The sequence below is a fragment of the Rhamphochromis longiceps genome, linkage group LG19, assembly GCF_057381845.1.
Source record: "Rhamphochromis longiceps isolate RC_006_pf linkage group LG19, R_longiceps_female_GT1.1, whole genome shotgun sequence".
In the NCBI taxonomy this organism is placed as follows: domain Eukaryota; kingdom Metazoa; phylum Chordata; class Actinopteri; order Cichliformes; family Cichlidae; genus Rhamphochromis; species Rhamphochromis longiceps.
In genome coordinates, this window is record NC_140575.1 from 13676916 (window position 1) to 13695409 (window position 18494).

At 44.3% G+C, this 18494-nt stretch overlaps 1 protein-coding gene across 2 annotated transcripts in view; it reads right to left on the minus strand.

The window, feature by feature from the left end:
- Positions 1–18494, minus strand: part of runx3 (RUNX family transcription factor 3) — a 48766-nt gene that overhangs the window by 13696 nt on the left and 16576 nt on the right. For both annotated transcript variants that reach the window (XM_085390715.1, XM_085390714.1), the window contains 4 exons: positions 15334–15575; positions 14477–14633; positions 12932–13036; positions 691–837 (listed from right to left, as the gene is read on the minus strand). In XM_085390715.1, coding sequence (XP_085246841.1) covers positions 691–837; positions 12932–13036; positions 14477–14633; positions 15334–15575 — 651 coding nt within the window. The remainder of the gene's footprint in view (positions 1–690; positions 838–12931; positions 13037–14476; positions 14634–15333; positions 15576–18494) is intronic.

The following is an 18494-nucleotide window of genomic DNA, read 5'->3' on the forward strand; positions in this document are numbered from 1 at the left end:
ATTCAATTACTTCAGCCAAATTAAACCAAATATGTTCGGCTTATTAAAGGAGATTTTCAGTTCTAAGTCATTAAAGGGCCAAATTAAAGTGTACATATTCTTCCTTCTAACTCATTTTTGAAAATATGGGCTGTAGATGACTTTCTTCTCTTAAATATGTTTGTGGAAAATTAGATAAACACGGTTAAAAATATGCACACTTTGTTTTGTCTACAGTATCGCGATAGTAGGAGCAGGAAGTCGTTTCTTTCAGCTGATCTAAGTCTGTCATGAAGCTAAATAATGTGGGTCGCCATTAATGTTTACGAGCTTCCCGTCACAGGTAGATGCACAGTGATGCTTTGTGGGTGTAGCTCAGTAGAAGAAAATGGCTCCAACAAATAAAATTACTCACAACAACATTTGTGTATTTTTAGATGTAGCCATGTTGAGTTTTTCAGATGTGTGTGTGTGTGTGTGTGTGTGTGTGTGTGTGTGTGTGTGCTCAGAGTCAAGCAAAGGCCTAAAACTATCAATAAAAAGGGTCAAAGTTGAATCATAAATAAAGGTCAGCACGAAAGTAACAGCAAATTACGTTTGTGAATTTTCCCTACACACACTCATTCAGCGTCACAGTTTCACAACTAGTACTTTCGAAAGAGATGTGAAAGTTTGCTGGTTGTACTCGTATATGTCAGTGGACCTCCTTACCTGGTGTGGTGCCAAGGTGGGGTTGGTGGATTTGGCGAGGATTGGTGTTTCCTGGGCCTATCCTCATACTCCGCTGGTAGCGTTCGATCTCTGACAGCCTGTCTGAGAACTGCATCTTCTGGGGGTCTTCTAACTTCACCCTGTGCCCTGAAAGAAAGACATGAGGAGGAGAGAAAGTCAAGCACTTGCACATTTTACCTCCTACACAACCTGGAAAACTGGCACTTGTTGCCAGGCTTGTACAAAAATAGCAAACACAATAACAAGAGTCCTATTAGAAAATTCCCCTTCTCCCTAATTTCTTTCTGGAGCACAGCGGTTTGACACATCCTGGCAAAACAACTTTTCCTGTCTAAACTGTAATTAGTGTAAAATTAGTTTGGACTGTGACGAGCATCAGTATGCTTCAGTGCAATTCATTTATATATATATATATGTATATATATATATATTCATATTTAAAAAAGAGAGAGAGAGCAAGAGACCGTCACCGTGTTTTCAGCTTCCACATACAAAAATATTATTAGAATGTCAGCAGACCTTGAAATACATTGGCTAGACACTAAATGTTATACAAGCTGCACCTGCTGCCACGTCATCCGCAGATAACGATAGCGTAAGTGGTCAAAAATAATTACTGGAGGAATTTTGTTTCCCTGAACCTAAAGTCTAAGAAACAACACACTACCAACTGCTGCAGGAGTGCAGCAGTGGACAAAAGTGCTTTTGTTGGTCTTTTTAACAAGATTAAAAGAAAAGAAAAAAAGTGAGTGCATCTATCCCCAATAACCACTCGTCTCTCACACCCACACCCACGCAAATTCAGGTCTGACTGACACAGCACTTAGTCAGAAGGAAACACCCAGACGAGGTTAGCAGACCATGCAGTCATCGCTGTTAAACATAACGAAGAGAAGGGAAAGAGAAAGAGACTTTAGCGCGTGTCTGTGTGCAGGAGGTGAGACTTAACTCTAAGAAGCGAAGCAGCGCTTCTTTAATCCAACCGAGTACCTAACCCGCACACACTTAGCCCCCATATCACTTTGATGCCCTGTTCAGGGAAACGATGAGATGAGAAAAAACCTCTGATCATGCCTTTTATGCAGACGCACTCATGTACAAATACACATGTGAACACACCTTAAATGTCAGACGTGAGTGCGGATGAGGGCTGTGCCTCTAATGGGAGGAAGACATTTTAATGTAACTATCAATGCACCAAAACTGTGTGTGAACCGGCATGTATACATTCTGTGGTTTTCTCCCTGGCATCTCTACAGAGTGGCCTAATGTGAAGTAATGGCTGGATTTGAATATTTTATCACTATATAAACGGGGCAAGGCAGACGGACCAATATGGATTTTGCCCGTCCTTTCTCTGCACTGACCCATGGGCAATATATCTTCCCTCCGAGGCTGACCCATGGGTAAAGTTTCCTCTCGTTTACCGCTCTGTCCATTTGTTTGTGCCCACCGCCTCGCTTCCGGCCTCTCTTTACAAACTATATAGAAATATCAAGCTTTGAAGCCCCCTCCCCGTACGCACACGCAGGCAGCCACATACACGGAGGGGTGATGTTCCGACATAATGTGAACACAAGCAGGCACTCAAATCAAAATTGTCGCTCTTCATTCACTCATTAGGAGTTGGATGAAACTTTAAATGTGTGAGAAGAAAAAGAGTCAGTCATGACTAATCTGTAGGAGCAGAGACAGGAGTCGTGTTGCTGCTCTGCAGCTGTTTGTGTGAGTGTGTGTGACTGAGTCCACCCTCTGGCCTGCCACTTTGCTCTGTGCTGTTACTCAGAACAAATCCCGGATAGACTCGTACGCTCTTGCACGCTCTGTAATATCATTTTTATTCACATGTGGCCTTCTTTTTAAACTTTGATGGAAGGTAGAAGCCAGAATACTTCTCTCTCTCTGCACACACACACACACACACACACACAGCGCCTGGTACAGGCTCCATAACCCACATAGACACTGTGGCTACTGTCTGTTCCAAGCCAGAGCAGGGGCGGCCAGGGGAAGCAGTCCTCCAAATATAGCCCCTATATGTGTCCTTGTGTAGTTATTAAGAGATTTACACCACCTCAAACGGCTGAGGTCGGGGAAATGATACATCCCACTGCTCTCTGGTTGGAAAAAAAGACAGGCAGCACGGGGGAAAAAAATGATAATTGGTCAGTTTTTCTGTGGCCACTGGTGGTCTGAGATGAATTGGCTGACTCTTTAGGGATGAAAGTGATCATTCAGTTACCCACAAACATGCACATGAACACACTTGAGCTGTGGATCCCGTGGCCCAGTTCCAGTTGGCAGGGATGCTTTAGCGACACACTGTTCGCAGCTTCCAGCAGGGGGTTTAGTGGCTTGTGAGAGGGCGATGTTTGGAAGGAGTGAGCGAGCGGTGGCATCATTAGAACAAGACCTGGCGCTCATTAACCCTGGCCTTGCAGTTGCTCTAAACATTGCACGTCGACTGGGAGGTGGCTTGAAGCTTTCGGCACCTCCTCTCAGTTTTACTCCTCGTCCCTTTTGTCTGTGTGAGCCTGTAAGCCTTACTGGGAAATTGTGATCAGAGGTGGTAGGGCATGAGCTTCGGACTGCCCGTGTAGCTTGAAGCAGGAATTTTGCCATTTCTGCACATGGCAAGTGTCTTAAAAAGAAAACTGTTGCTCCCTGTAGAAAAGTTTTAATAGCTGTCTAAATGATCCGCATAAGAGTCTCTTTGGCCAGCTGACCCCGGCTATAGCTGCTTTGTGTCAAGTCCAACCGCCAACATTTGACTTCTACTCTGCAGGGCTTGGAGGGCCAGAGGGGTGCCGGTGCTCCACACCAGCCCCATTTCAGAGGGGTTTCTGTGGTCAGATGAATATTTAATGTGTTAGTGTGCACTTAGGAAAGAATGCCTTTGTTTTTCTCTCTATGATATCATAACCACAAGATAGAGCTGGGAGATGGGAGGCAATGCACACATGAGGCCTAAACAGCAGCGCTCAATATGCATCCAGAGCTGAAAATGGATGCTAAAGGTTGTAGATTTACTAGCCTCCTCTCAGAGTAGTGGTCGCATCATCTGAAAGCATTATGGAAGTCTATGAAGAACAAATAAAATGCTTGATATAAAATGTCTGGTATTAACAATGTAGTGAAAGGCGATGGCTGTGTTTTGAAGAGATGGGTGTGCCGTTCCCAGCCCTGCTTTGTTTCGCGTGTGTATGTGTGTGTGTGTGCTTTTATTTCCTGATAGTGTTTTATCTTCACTGCAGCATTGCTTTGCTCTTTTGTGTCTGTGCTTTGAAGCATTTTGAGGTAAGTTCAGGTGTAAAACGTGCGAAAAGTGTAAAGTTATGTTCTTCCTCACACTGCACGTGGGCGTTTCGAAGACCAGACCGCACGAACAATCTCCACCGAGCGTTGCCCAGCCTTCCCTTCACAAAACCCGTATCAGCTCAACAGGGAGGCAGTGTTTGCTCAGCGAGGTGACTGCCAGGACTTTAACACGATGCCACAGCTGAACGATCACCCAGTGCGACCTGTTTCCTTCCTTCACCCTCGCACTTTTCTCTACTTCTCCTCTCGTTTTCTGTCTGTCTGTCTGTCTCTGCCTCCTTTAAAAGAAAGAAACATATGTTGCCGTCCAAAGGGAGACACATTAAACACAAGCCCTTTTTAGTTAAGGGCTGGGTTCTTTTTCAGGGACAAAGTGAAACTCTATCTGAACAGCAAAGGCCAATACGTGCTTTGGCTGTGACCCAGCTCTGCAGTGAATATATTTGAAGTGTAAATATTTGTTTTCGTCGTATAAATGGACTTGATAGGCCCCTGATAACAGACAAGAATTAATGTGGAGTGCATGTATCACAGTGAAAACTATGTCTGGACTGTCTATGTATGCATGGTATTGAATTGCATAAAAAAACAATGTTTGGGTAGTGTAAGGAGCACTCCCGAGTCCAGCGCAAAGTACACAAAATGGCAGCTGGGTGAGCTTTTTTTGTTGCATTATTGAATCATTTTAATAATACCACAAGTTTTAGGTCAGGGAAGCCCTTGTTTTTTGTGCTAGCGCACTGAAACTAAAGTCTTGAAAAGATATGAAAACAAGCTGCATCCTTATCTAACTTCTGAAACTCGACAGTGTACCGGGGTGACAGTTGAACACATGTTGCAGTGGGGCCTACTTGCCTGCGAGCAAACTTCCGTTTGCCCTCAACAGACACTGGGGACGTTTCAACATGTGTTGAGCAAAACCTTGTACACCTGTCTTCCTCTTCCTCCTCTCTAGTGGACCTGAACCCCCCCCCGTCACGTTCCCACCCTGCTTCTTTCTGCCACCCTTTTCGTTTACTTCCCTTTTCGTTCTATTATGAGCACAGCCCAAAACACTTTTCTGCAGCAGTGCATTTGGCTCTGTGCTTCCCAAGGCCACCAATCACACCATTGGGTATTTACAGTGGGGCAAATCAAAGTTCTTGTTTTGAGGCTGACCCTGAAGGATGTGGGTTTTACCCTTGGCTGGTGATTGTGGCTGTCTCGTCTGGGCCTAAATGAGTCGATGCTTGCCACACTCAGACATTACACTGCTTTAAACTCATTTACATAACGCTCCCGTACGTCCTTATGAATAAATGCGTAAAGTTTTACAACTCTGTGCGCTCACTTCATGATAATGACAAACTGTATCTCTGGATATAAGTGTGAGCTAAAGTGTCTATCATAAACACAGCAGCGCTTTTAGTTAGTTTTAGTTAGTTTTTTCTTTTTTTTTTTGCGGAAACATTATTTAGGCTTTCAGGGGGACGTCAACAAAAGTTGTGGCATGCTTTTATCATCCTCTACGGCCACAGCTGGGGGACCGTCTGGTCCCTGAGGCAGATGCATCAGCCTGTCTCTGGGGACATCAGCACTGTGAAAATCCCCCTCGTAGGCCTAACACAAGCTGCTCACAACGGAAGTTGCTACATGAGACTGTTTGAGCAAAGAGCGAAGCCTTCCTTTTCTGATAAGGGGATAAAGTGCTTTGCGTGTGTGTGTGTGTGTGTGTGTGTGTGTGTGTGTGTGTGTGTGTGTGTGTGTGTGTGTGTGTGTGTGTGTGTGTGTGTGTGTGTGGAACAGAAGCAGTGCCACACAAGGACAGCCCTGCAGCGAGGCAGGTTGAGGCAGGCAAAGAGGGTGAGGGGGTGCCAAAATAGTATACCCAGATTCTAGAACAATACAGCAAGGCCCGTAGCACATTGAGAGCAATCATCCCTCTTTTGTCTGGCCTTTCTGTACTTTTGTGTGTGTGTGTGTGTAACTGTCTTCTGAGGCGTGTTGGGGGGTGATATGAGTGGAGCTGTTTTGCAGGCCTTTTGGCTGAATGCCTGCAGACTTTGCAGTGCTGCTGCTGCTTTGGCCTTGTTGTGCACAGAAGGCCTATTTGGCTCGGGTGACAGATCATATTAAAGCAATAAGCTGCTCTGAGTGTGTTATTTTAGCTCAAACGGTGAATGAGGTTGTTGTGCACATCTGTGTGTGTGTTTACGCTCGCGTCTGCGTGGTAGTCAGGTCGCTCTAAGTAGCGAGGTGCTGGGTGAAAGGTGGGGGCCTCGCAGAGCTGTGGGAAAGGAAGACAAGCTGCTGCTGTCACATACATCAATGCAACGCCAGCAGATGTGTCAAACGGCTTTGCGTTCACACCTCCGTGCATAGTAGCTCACACACAATTATGTGCAAAAATGAGTGCATTTGCCCCTAAACACACACGCAAACACACAGAGTTCCACTGAATGACAAGATTAAGATTCCAGGTGGGTCAGAGCAAATGTGTGAAATGTAAAATGTGTGAATTTTCCATCATGTAGGCACGCATAAATTTTTTTATTTATTTTTTTTACTTTCAGTTCTTTCTCTGTGTGTCTGTTTTGTTTTTTTTTTTAATGCTCTTGGTGGACTGTTGCAGAAGTGTCAAGGTTACAAGACTGACCTCTCCTTTGCTCTGATGATTCCAGTCTGTGTTTACCTACAGAATTACAACTTTCTCCACTGCTGGAAGCAAAAGAAAAGTTCTTGCTGCACCTATTATTTGCTCACTGTTCCTAACCATTAAGGCCTGAAGAAATAAATATCCAAACCGCAGGGTGGTGGTACACAGCGTCTTTTCCAGTAACCAGCAGGTGCCTTCTTCCCACAAACCGCCCCCCCACCCACCCCTCGCACTCTTTGCCCCAACGCAGAAAACGGTTTATTGTCATAATCCAGCGGGGGAGAAAAATATTCCTCCACTCATGGGCCATTTATTTTTCTAAATGCAGATCGGAACTTTTATTGAATTACAGCTGAAAGGTCGTAATGGCTCCCTCCTGTATGGGTCAGTGTAAATAAGGAAGAGTGAGCACACACAGAGTGGGCATTTTACTTCAAGTCATAGGTAAGTAAACAGGAAAGACGCTTGGCTGCTGAGTTTGCAGGGGAGTGGGTAGGTGGAGAGAGCTGAGTGGAGATGTTGGCCCGACTTCTTATTTGATTATGAGAATGTGTCTTCTGCTTGCATCATAAGACTGAATTAAAAGTGCCGTCTGGGACCTCTGTAAATAATTTGGTAATTCCTGGGACGTCCTGCTGTTCTATTCGCCGTCAGTGAATATGGGGAGGAAATTTGTGTCTGAGTGGAAAAAGAAAGGGCATTTTACCCCAAAGCTTGTGTGTGTGTGTGTGTGTGTGTGTGTGTGTGTGTGTGTGTGTGTGTGTGTGTGTGTGTGTGTGTGTGTGTGTGTGTGTGTGTGTGTGTGTGTGCCTCCAACAGTCATCAGCCGGCCTGAAGGAGGAGGATTCACTGCACTGTTTCAAAATGTGGACAATGTTCTTCTTTTTCCTCATACAGCTGAAACTTGTGCATTGACACTGCAGCAACATGCCGAACAACAAACAGAGGCAGCAAAGGGAGAAGAGGAGAAAAAACGGTGCCCGTGATTGGCTAATGGCTGCAATTTCTTTGTTTATATCACAATTCGGCCGAGGTATTTAAACTAATTAGCTCTGCTTTCACAGGAAAGCCTAAGTGCAAAAGCTTAAGCAGGATTACCTACAACTGTGTGTGAATGCACGAGTGCGCGTCTCGTCCTCAAAGAGAATTGGCCTCAAAGCTTCTAGATGTGGTTAAGGTGGCAACAGTGGTCAGAGAGCTTCCATCTCAGTCCTTTATTTATCCTCCCACGACAAAATTTGATCATGTTACACTCACAACGAAAAAAGACATGAGAAAATAATTAGCAGCCAAGTGGCTGCTTCTAAAGCTTACGGATATGCATGATATGGCCCTCATCTGCTTCCCGTCACAAGTCTGAAAGCTCAAAATGCGGTGGATGATTTGTCCCAGTACACGAGTTCCTCTCTGAAATCAGTTCAGAACTATTCAATATGTACCACTGCATTCCAGTGGATTTATCAGTTAGCCACTATTTGTTCTACGTCTAATCACTGAAGCCAAGTATGATGCATCTGGAGTGACCCCGGGGGGGAGAAAGACCACAGTCGACAGGCTCCAGTCAGTGCAGACGCCACTGAATGTCATTTCTTCGAAAAGATATAAAATCTGCCCTTTATCAGTTCCCATCTGTTTCTGTGTGGTGTTGAGGCAGACTCTCGTCTCAACCAAATCATAAATTAGGTGGTCATGAGGTTGATCGTTGAGGCTCGCCACTATTTGTCTGTGTATGTGTGACTGTGTGCATGAGCAGGCTGCTATGTCTCCAGGTTATAACATCTCGTAGTCAGGAAAGCACCCGGCATCACTCACGCCGCTTCCCCCCCCCTCCCGTGGCACTGATACACCTGTAGGCCTTTCTTTCAAAGACACCCATCTCCATTTTCAAACATCAAAGTTTTCTTTGAGAGAGCAATTCGCACCGAGGGGGATCCTTTCATGTGATCTGCGGAGCATGGGCGTGGCTGCACTTAAAGAGATGCACCTGGCAGGTGCATAAGCTGGGCACCCGCACACGCAAATGCATACGCAGCAGCATTCATGCTATCTCTTTGTTTACTTTGCAGAGCGACTGCAATATCACAGGAAAAATAACACAGCAAATGTCATTGTTTGTCTATTTGCATACTTTGTACAGTCTGTGTGCCAAATGCAAATAAAATCAACCCGCCAACTCTAACATGCACCCGACCCCCTCCCCTCCCTCCCTGACTACCTCCCTACGCCCACCATTCTCCTCATGGAGCTGTAGGAACACACCCAACCGAGTAAACACAGGCAACAAAACACGACAGTACTTGTGTGATTTTGGATGCGTGGGCCTGTGTTGGTGGGAAAGTGTGTCAGCTCTGGCTGTATGTATACAGGTACTGCACGTATGCTGTGTAATTCTGTTAGTGGTTACGATGTTTTCACGTGTATCATTCTCAAGTATCACAAGACAAATGAGCACTTTGACGTCGCTCAGGTGGAACGAGCTGCCGCATCTTCAGCATTCAGCAAACAACAGTCTGTGCAAATCTCATCACCTCATACGTGCACAAAAAATAATGAGCCAATCTATCTAACAGTTCATATTCATCGTTTCGCTTCTAGTGTTATTTATCCGTCTTGATTATATTACTCTGATTAAATGAGATGGCACTCGAAAATTCATTTGAAAAACTCAACAGCAACCACGACACGGTTACTCAAAAAAAAAAATCCACAAACCTCATTGGGAGCGGTTTCACATAGGAACTATTTTGTTTCTACCGAAGCGCACCCGCCAACCAAAGGAAACACGCAGCTAGATAGTATTACAGCTCAGTTGAGTTACAGCATTAATGTTTACACGCTGTCACAAGCGTGACCCTCCTATTGCAGGTAGAGAAGCATTTTCTTCTGCATACTGACATAGTTGGCAGGTGCAGTTCAGTTAAAGAGGAAATAGTTCCCACGTGAAACTGCTCACATCAAGGTTTTATGGATCATTTTGTTTGGTTTTAGTTTTTTAATATCTTGGTTATGATGTGCTACTAATAACGAAACATGGGGCACAGCACATATCTCCAAAAAATAGGGCGGGGGGGATCTCCACAGCAGGGCAAAGAGGCAGAGGCAGAGTTAAAACTAGATATTTAAGATTCAGCTGAAAATGTGTGGAAGCTATTTTCTAGTTAGTGACATTACAAACACACACTCATAGCTGAACTGATTTCTCACACACAGACAAGTCTCTAATCTGCTGTCAGATATTAAATTTATATAATTTTTTTGACACCATATACTTGTTATTTGTCTGCCTTAACGAAAGAGCTTTATTTTGTCTGAACTCTCTGCCTTGACCCACAGCAAGGTCTTTCGGGGAACTGATTCATTTCAGGTTGAGAGATACAGAAATACAAACGGGCCCTTCCCCCGGGGCTAAATAGGCAGCAGTTGATGTCATGTATAAGCGAGGTGGTGAGAAGGGCAACAAAAATATAGCTGAGGGATTAATCGGTGAGAATAACCCTGCTCGGGCGTATGAGCTGTTGTGTGGAGGCATCTGATAGCAGCGACAAACAGGGGAGGGACTCGACACTTCAGTCATCTGCTTTCCTTTTTTGCCTTTCTGTCTTTTTCTAGCTCAGCATGCCCTCTCTTGTTGCTGGATGTGATATTTTGTTAGAGCTCAGACGAAACTGGAGGGAGAGCTTTCATCAACAGTTGTGCTTCCAGTTTGGGCTCAGCAGAAGTTTGATATTAAAGTCTGACAGATAGATTGGGGGGTGGGGGTGGATTAGGATGACAAATGCCGGATGTTTGATGAGGAAATCAGCAGCAAGGGAGACAAAAATACTGTTCAGGAACAGAATTCTGTCTGTGTGCATTCATGACCGTGATGCTGTGTGTCTGGGCATGTGGATATACATTAGTGTACACAACTGTACTCATAGCGTAAGTGTTTCCCTTACTGCTCGAGCGCTTTCAAGCATAGCATTCTTTGTTACATTGCCGCAGGCGAGCCACCGCTGCAGTCCTGTCCATCAGGTTCTCTCGACTAGATCCGTAAACATTAAAATCCCTCCTTCCCTTCGCTGCCAGCTCCTGCCATGGCTCGACAGGCAGCAATGCAAATGCAGGCCGTACACAAACAGCCTGCAAAGCCCCGCACGGCCGGGCCTAGCGGCCTGCCAGCCTGCAGACAGGTGAGCCCGGCACTGACCAAGGTGTACAGGCATCGTTGTGTGTAATCGTTGACTAACAACAACCAAAAGAAAAGCAGTTTTTGCATGTAAAACTGTCTCTGAGATGACATTCATAATTTTTAAAAAATGCAGTTTTGTGTGTTGGCAGAAGCGCCTCGCAACATTTGGCTCGACACGTTGCACAGTTGCAATGTGCTGCCTTGTGGTTAGAAAATGATCTGATTAATTTTATGGTCCTAATAATGTCTGAATGTTGGTGTGTGTTCCTGTTCTGTCTGATATAGTCTCAGAATGTGCTTCTTGTTTAAATAAGAGAGGCCCTTAATCTCATCTTGTGAGGTTTCTATTTTGAGTTTTTTTTTCTTTCTTTTTTTACGAACTAAGCTCATCTCGGCCTCAGATCAGACACACCACATTGAAACCAGCATAATGAACAATATAAATGTGCTGCGTTTCAAAATGCTCCCTCTATCCTGGTCTCCTCACAGAGTGCATTTTAACCTTTGCACAAAAGGCCACCAGTCTGTGTTTGAAATTGAGGGGGCTTTAGTTCGAGTTCATGAATATTGAAATCATATTCAGACGTTTCTTTTCTGTCATTCTGTGAATTTCCTCTCAGCACAGTGTAACAGAGTTTAATGGAGCTCTAAATTCCTCCTGCCCTAAATTAAACAGTGTTACTTTATAGCACCCAGCGCCAGTGTAAAAGTAGCACGGCCTCTCTGACGCCTCAGCTGAAGCCGTAACTTGTTGACAGACAGACAGGAGACAGCATTAACGTACACAGTTATTTCACACCGACACACTTGCAGATGAACCAGAGAATGCACTTGATGCACTCGCACACACATTCAGCTTCTTTTTTTTCTATTTGAACAGAATACAATCAAATTGAAACCATGCCCGCACACACACACAGCGTTTATTATTATCTACTCGCTGTTCTCTTTTATACCTCTGCAAATAGACGGCACTTAGTTTGGCAGGGTGAGGAGTGGGGGTGGGGGGCTTGATGCTTCTCACTCCATGCCCCCTGAGCTCCCTTTGCTAACCGTGTCCTTTCATGTGGCTCTCGCTGCCACTCTCTCTGTCCCCTGTGTGCTCCATGTTCACCGGTTCTAAAGAACCCACTTCCGCATAAGCCACAGTTATCCACCTCTAAGCAACCCTGATAAGTAAGATTCCTCCATAGAAACTATCAGAAAATCCTATTTCTCATATCTATCTCACCTTGAGCTCATTAAAAAATAAAAATGCACGCATACAGCTCTAACCGTCAGTGACTGAGTCATCTGAGTACCTCTGCTTTCACCATCCCTCGCACTAGAAGCATCAAACCACAAGAGCATGTAGCTGTGGCTGAAGGATGGCGCTAACAGCTTTAGCATGCCGTGCCTTCCTGCCAGGGCTAACGGTGGCTGGAGTCTGCCCTGTGTTAAATCAACGAGCCACTTATGTGGTTGTGCAGGCAGGTACAGTACGACCCCTCTGACCAGCGCTGAAGAAGGTAGGAGTGAGGAGGAGGAGGAGGAGGGTTCCACTGAGCTGAGCCACCTGCGGCTTGGAGACTCACTCAGCTCCTCTTAGTGGTCTTGGGTTTTGCCTTAATATGCTTTACAGTTTCCTCTGACAGGGCCCTTCCCTGTGCCCCTGCTGCACACACACACAGACACACAAGCCTACCCTACTATTTAAGTGAGGACAATATATTGCCCTACATTCATTCTCTAGAGGCTTACCATAACCCAAGCTTAACCCAAACTTCACTCTAATCTTAACCCCAAAACCCAAGCCTTAACCCCAAAAGAAATCTAGGGGAAACTGGATTTTCTAGCACATCTTGATCGTGTGAACTGATTCTCTAGCTCTCCCTTCACCAAGGCACTGCACACCCACGAATGCACTTGCACTTGCTTTCAGGCCTGCTCAGTGTAAGACTCTCATCTACATTCAAGAAGCCAGTAGGTTTACTGACACCCACACTTAGAGAATCGGGAGTCGACGCTGACAGTGCTGTGCAGCATCGCACCTCAATGCATTTTAGCAATAATGCTAGTGTGAGTGGGTCTCTTTGTGCGTGTGCGTGTGCACTTACTGCGTGGTTCGCGGGGTCCGTCCACGGTCACTTTGATGGCGCGGTGGTACGTGGCCACCTGAGGCGGTCCAGTGAACACGGTGATGGTCAGAGTGAAGCTCTTTCCTGCAGCACAGCAACCAAATCGCGTTCATGAGTGTTATTTATTCTTCTTTGTAAACGACCGTTTAGAATGATCTGCAAAACTTATTTTCTCTCTTCTCACAACAATACTTCGCTTGTTCAACCTCAAATCATCACCGGCTTTCGTCCCGCTGCTGCAGCCTTTGAATTCAAATTAAATAATAAGAAGAAGAAAGAGAAGAAGCCAAGGACCGGCTCTCTTTTGACGGTCTGGCTGCGGGTATGATTTGGATTATTGAGGGAATGTCTTCCAGATTGTGCCAAAGAGCTTACAGCAAGAGTTTATTGTTCAACAAGGCAGGCTCTCGCTCCCATTCTGCATCAAAGTGCAGAGAGAGGAAGGCTGGACCACGCAGGGAGTCCGGCGCTCGTCCCAGGCTCTGAGAATAGCGTCCCTTGTTAAATGGAGACTGAGTGGGAAGACAGACATAAAATCCTCATGTGGGTGGGCTAATTGGCTGCAGAAATAAAAGGTACGAACTACTTTAAAAAAAATCATGGAAAAGACAATCAGATAAAAAATAGAAATATAAAATCCAGAAATGGCCTCACGGAGAGAAGCGAAATGACTCCGATGAGGCTTTTAAAATCGTTCTCTTTTATTATTTAAGTTGACCATATTTACTTGAACTTTGCGCTGTTTTGATTTTCTCAATATAGCATAAAATGGTACACGGTAGGCCTATGGTTTGACCACAACATCCTGGAAACGAGCCTGTTGACGTGGGAATTTTTATACAGCAATTAAACGCAATAACCGTGATAAATAGTGCGCAATAGTCCATAAGATGCACGCATCCTAAACGGTGGCGGGGATTATTTGACAAATTGCCCCGGGACATAAATTGCACGGTGGTTTCTCATCCATCCCTCCGACTTGCACCACGTCGATGATTATTTGTATTCCCTCGGATTAAGAAAATTATACAGCCACATTGCAGCTGCATACCGTGACGCAGGCCAGATGTTTCTGATGACACCCGTGGACGTCAGTTGGCAAGGTGTGGGCACTCGTCGTACCCAAACATAAACGCTTCCACATTTGCAGAATTATCTCAGCAACAGAAATCATCCCCAAAACTGACAGAAAAGTATTTATGCGCGAGCTGTATTTTAATACGCGCAGCGGTGCAGCCTGTGCAAAATATTTAGTTTCATATCATCCGCGTTCTCTCAAAAATAATATGTTGTCACTCGTTTTTTGTTTGTTTTTTTCTGTGCCCAGAAATATGATCTATTATTATGTGTTTTCAAATGCATTACACGCAGACATTCCCTCATCGTTTGTGTGCAGGCCGGTGTGTGTGTGTGTGTGTGTGTGTGTGTGTGTGTGTGAGAGAGAGAGAGAGAGAGAGAGAGAGAGAAAGAGAGCGAGAGAGAGAGAGAAAGAGAGAGAGAGAGAGTTTCAGAGGTTACGCTCACCTCGTCCGCTCCTGCCCACGAAGCGCAGGTCGTTGAAGCGAGCCACCTGGTTCTTCATTACAGCCGAGGCGTTCCTCAGCTCGGCCGAGTAGTTCTCGTCGTTTCCGGCCATCACGGTGACCAGAGTCCCGTCGGGGACGTCACCAAGAGCCACAACCTGAGCGCAGGAGAGGGAAAAAAAGATGTTGGTCACTCGGGTCATCAAAGCAAATGTGCTCAATGCGCGCGTAAAACCGCATCCGACTGTTTCGTAATATTAAGTTAGAAATCGTACATTGTACAATTTGAACACAACGTCAACAATAAACTGCTGATTGAATTATGCAGCTTGGAGATTTTTTTAAAGTAGACAATGTCATCACGTTAACAAAGAAATCATATAAATTTCACTACACGTTCTGTGACTGTGATGTCCTCATCCGAGCGGATCCGAACACATGACAAAGACAGTTAACTGATAAAAACACAAGAATTGACTCAGGAAGCGTCAACATTGCGTAATCCAGAAACACATAAAGGTACAAAATATTAATTCAGCTGCTCTTGCTACTTGCACTTAAATTTCTTATCCCTTATTGTGCAATTTAAAGCCTAAAAAAGCAAATGTTATTTTTACGATTTGATATTTAAAATTTCACTCAAAGCAAAAACTGAAAGTCACCCAAAAATCCCATCAGATAATTCTAAATAAAAGAAAATGGATTACTTCCTCAAGTCCCATTTGCTTGGTTTTAATTTATTTATTTTTTGTTCTTCTTTTTTTTCTTTACTCGTACATTTAAGGAAGTTAGAGGCCTGCAGTGGGAATTATTAAATGAAAAACATAACACATGATAATAAGGAGCGATGTGTCTTGCCTTGAAAGCCACGGGGAGCGTCTTGTTGCACCTCCAGTGAGACGGCAGCACAGAGCAGAGGAAGTTCGGGCTGTCGGTCCGGACCAGCTCGCCCGCGTGGTCCGCAAGGACGTCCACCACGTTCCTGGTGTCCGGTCTTGACCTGATGGGCCCTGCGGTGGCCATGGCCCCGTTGCTGTCTCCAATCTTGCTGCAGGGGAAGGATGTGGAGGGCGGCGTGAACCGTCTGGTGGTCGGCGGCTCTACGGGAATATGCATCACAACAGCTTGGGTCAGTGCCACCTGACTGGGTCGGATCAGAGGAGCAAAACTCTTTGGAGGGAAAAGTTTTTGTCTGTCTCTCCAGACGATGCTGGTGTCAAGAGTCCACTGTGTTGGCGCAAAGGTTGGAGGCGAGAGCGCAGAGTGGAAAGAGCCTCGCTACCTGAACAGAAACTACAAACTGGTGACTGTGTGGCTAGATCATCTGCACATAATGTGTCGGCTCGAGCAGCACCAGAGCCGACAAGGTTTGCTCTAATTTCAGCAAAGACGTGCAAATAAAAGCTCTGCGGCAGCGCTCAGCTTGTCTTATATCGGTGCTCGCGTCTGCCGCACACCGTGGATTTCTTTCTGCCGCGTGAGAACTGAATATAAGCACCACAAACTGCCCGAGATCTCACTCAAACTCGCAAATAAGTGAATGAATCTCCCAAATATTTTTCTGCAGATCGGTAAGAGTCTGTTGGCACAGGTAATCCAGGCGCGATATATTTAAAAAAATTAATCCGCCTAACTAAAACCAAAAAAATGTCTCGACTAAACAGCGATTTTCTTTTTAAGCAGACGCCTCCCGCTGATTTCACCAGAAACTTTTTTCACCGCTGGTTTAAAAACAAAACAAAACAAAAAAGTCTAATTAAATTTCTCAAACTCGAATATCTACAGTCAAACTGCAGTTAAAGCACAGCGATGTCCTGTTTCTTGCGTAAAAGTTCTCGCAACCGTATCCCAGTTTAGGTGTTCCCACAAAAAAAAAAAAAAACCCAAAACCAACACAACTCTGGAATAATGGGAACGATCCTGTCGCTCCAGTTGGATTTCCTTTAAAAGTTATCCTTTAGGGCGCAAGAAGAAGCCGTGAGGATGAACAGGGTGCAGAGTGCCGCGATATTATTTTACCCTAGTCATTTTAGTGTTTAGTGGTTGGGAGTGTGGAGATGATTTCGACCAATGAATCTACTGGGCTGGGCTTTCATCAGACCAATCAAACTCGCCGGTGCTCCCTCTGCAGCTATGCACTGTTGTCACACACACGATCTAAATTATTGATACATATCTCTGCTTTTCTCTGTGTTTTTATGCGCTACACACGCTTTTTACATGAAACAGAAAGCAGGAGACAGCGTGCGTTAAGAGGAAATGTTTTATTTTTATTTTATTTTTTCAGAATAAGAGACGCCAGATATAACTTACGAAAACAAAACCAGCATGCAAGCAAATACTTTTGCTTAAATTATTATTTTTATTATGACTATTAATGAAATAAGCAGATGCTTTAAATGGTGAATTTGATGGACTATAGCGCTTAAGAATAAATCTTGCGTTTGGCTTCTGTGGAGATTTACTGTAAATCCCGAGTGTCACAGGGCACCACCTTAATCGTTAAAATATTATATAAGATCAAAGGTGTGCACCTTTATCTCCACGCTGGTTTATCACACAGCCTCCTCTGAACTCAGCTGTTTGGAAGTGATCTAAAGAAGGCCCGAGACTGCACAGGTCTGCGGTTTCAATCTCATTTATTCATTTTAGACGCTATTATATCTCGAGGCTTCGCACCATCTCTAAATTTTCATAAAGTGAAATTATGGGTTTAAGATAGATCCATATCATTTTAATTGACTGAGCGGAATTCAATAAAAAAAATTAAAGCAAACAAGCAAATGTGTTTTTTCCACATCAAAGAACATAACAGAGTCAATGCGTGTGTGCCAGAGGCTGAATTCATTAGAAATGTTGAGGGTTACATCAAATGACGGCACACCCTGCTAAAGCCTTCCGCCGTGCTACTTTTTGACACTAGTTGGCGCATTTGCCTTTTCAATCGCTGACAGCCCCGGCGGTCTGAGAAGCAGACATTTCACATCTGCAGAGGAAACTTTTATCTGCTCCCTGAGATGAGTCGGAAATCTGAATTAATTTCGACTTTAGGCCAAACGCTTAAACATATTTTTGATTTTTGGGGGGAATTTCTGTTTAGCTGGTGGGAGATTTGCTCCCCGGGCATTTTCATATTCACATCCACGTGTGAGATATTTGCCCGGATCACAATAAAATGTGTTATTGTCGGGAAATAAAAATTCTTATTAGAGCACGCACATTTATTCGTTTAAAAACTTCTCATTGAAGCCAACTGAATGAATAAAATGCGATATTTGCGCGTCTACATACATCATTTATAGATTCAATTCTCTGAGAGTTTTTTTGTGTGTGTGTGTCTGCTGTAATTCATTTTAAATGCACAGACAGGCTTTTAAACATCGCTTAAAAATACCGTGTACACATTTTACTGAGTTTGGCGAGGAGTGATCGATTAGGAGAGAAAGCATTACGCTCTAGAAATTTGGTAGTTTTGATTTAAAAATGCCACAAAACGTAAAATAATAATTAATGAATTAAATTCAGCGAATATATGTTTTAGTAAAATTTTCATAGTGTGTGTGCAGTTTTTTAACGCTGTTTGTTTGCAATATAATTAATTGAGAGCAGCTAAGTAGCTCGTCGGAGTGGTTTCCCTTAACCTTTCCTGCCGCAGTGATCAGAGCTGCAGTCACACAGCAGGATGCAGAGCTTAGACAGAAACATTATAAACATCATTCTAAAATTTTAAGATGTTAAAATCGTCTGAAAACTCAATTTTATTTCCTAATAGCTATCAGCAAACATCAGTTGATCATTGTTGGCGCATCTGTGCAACATTCATTAATATTTACAATGGTAACGTTGCACAACCGTGTGCGCAGAGTGCCAGCCAAGTGTTGCTAAACTTTAGTTCTCTAAATAAATTCTGTGAAATTCTACCTGCGTGCCGTTCTCTCTCTTTCCTTCTGGGCTGAATGCTGTGAGAAATATTAATGTGCAGGCTTGTTTTAACACTCTCACACTCCTTGTCTGTGGTT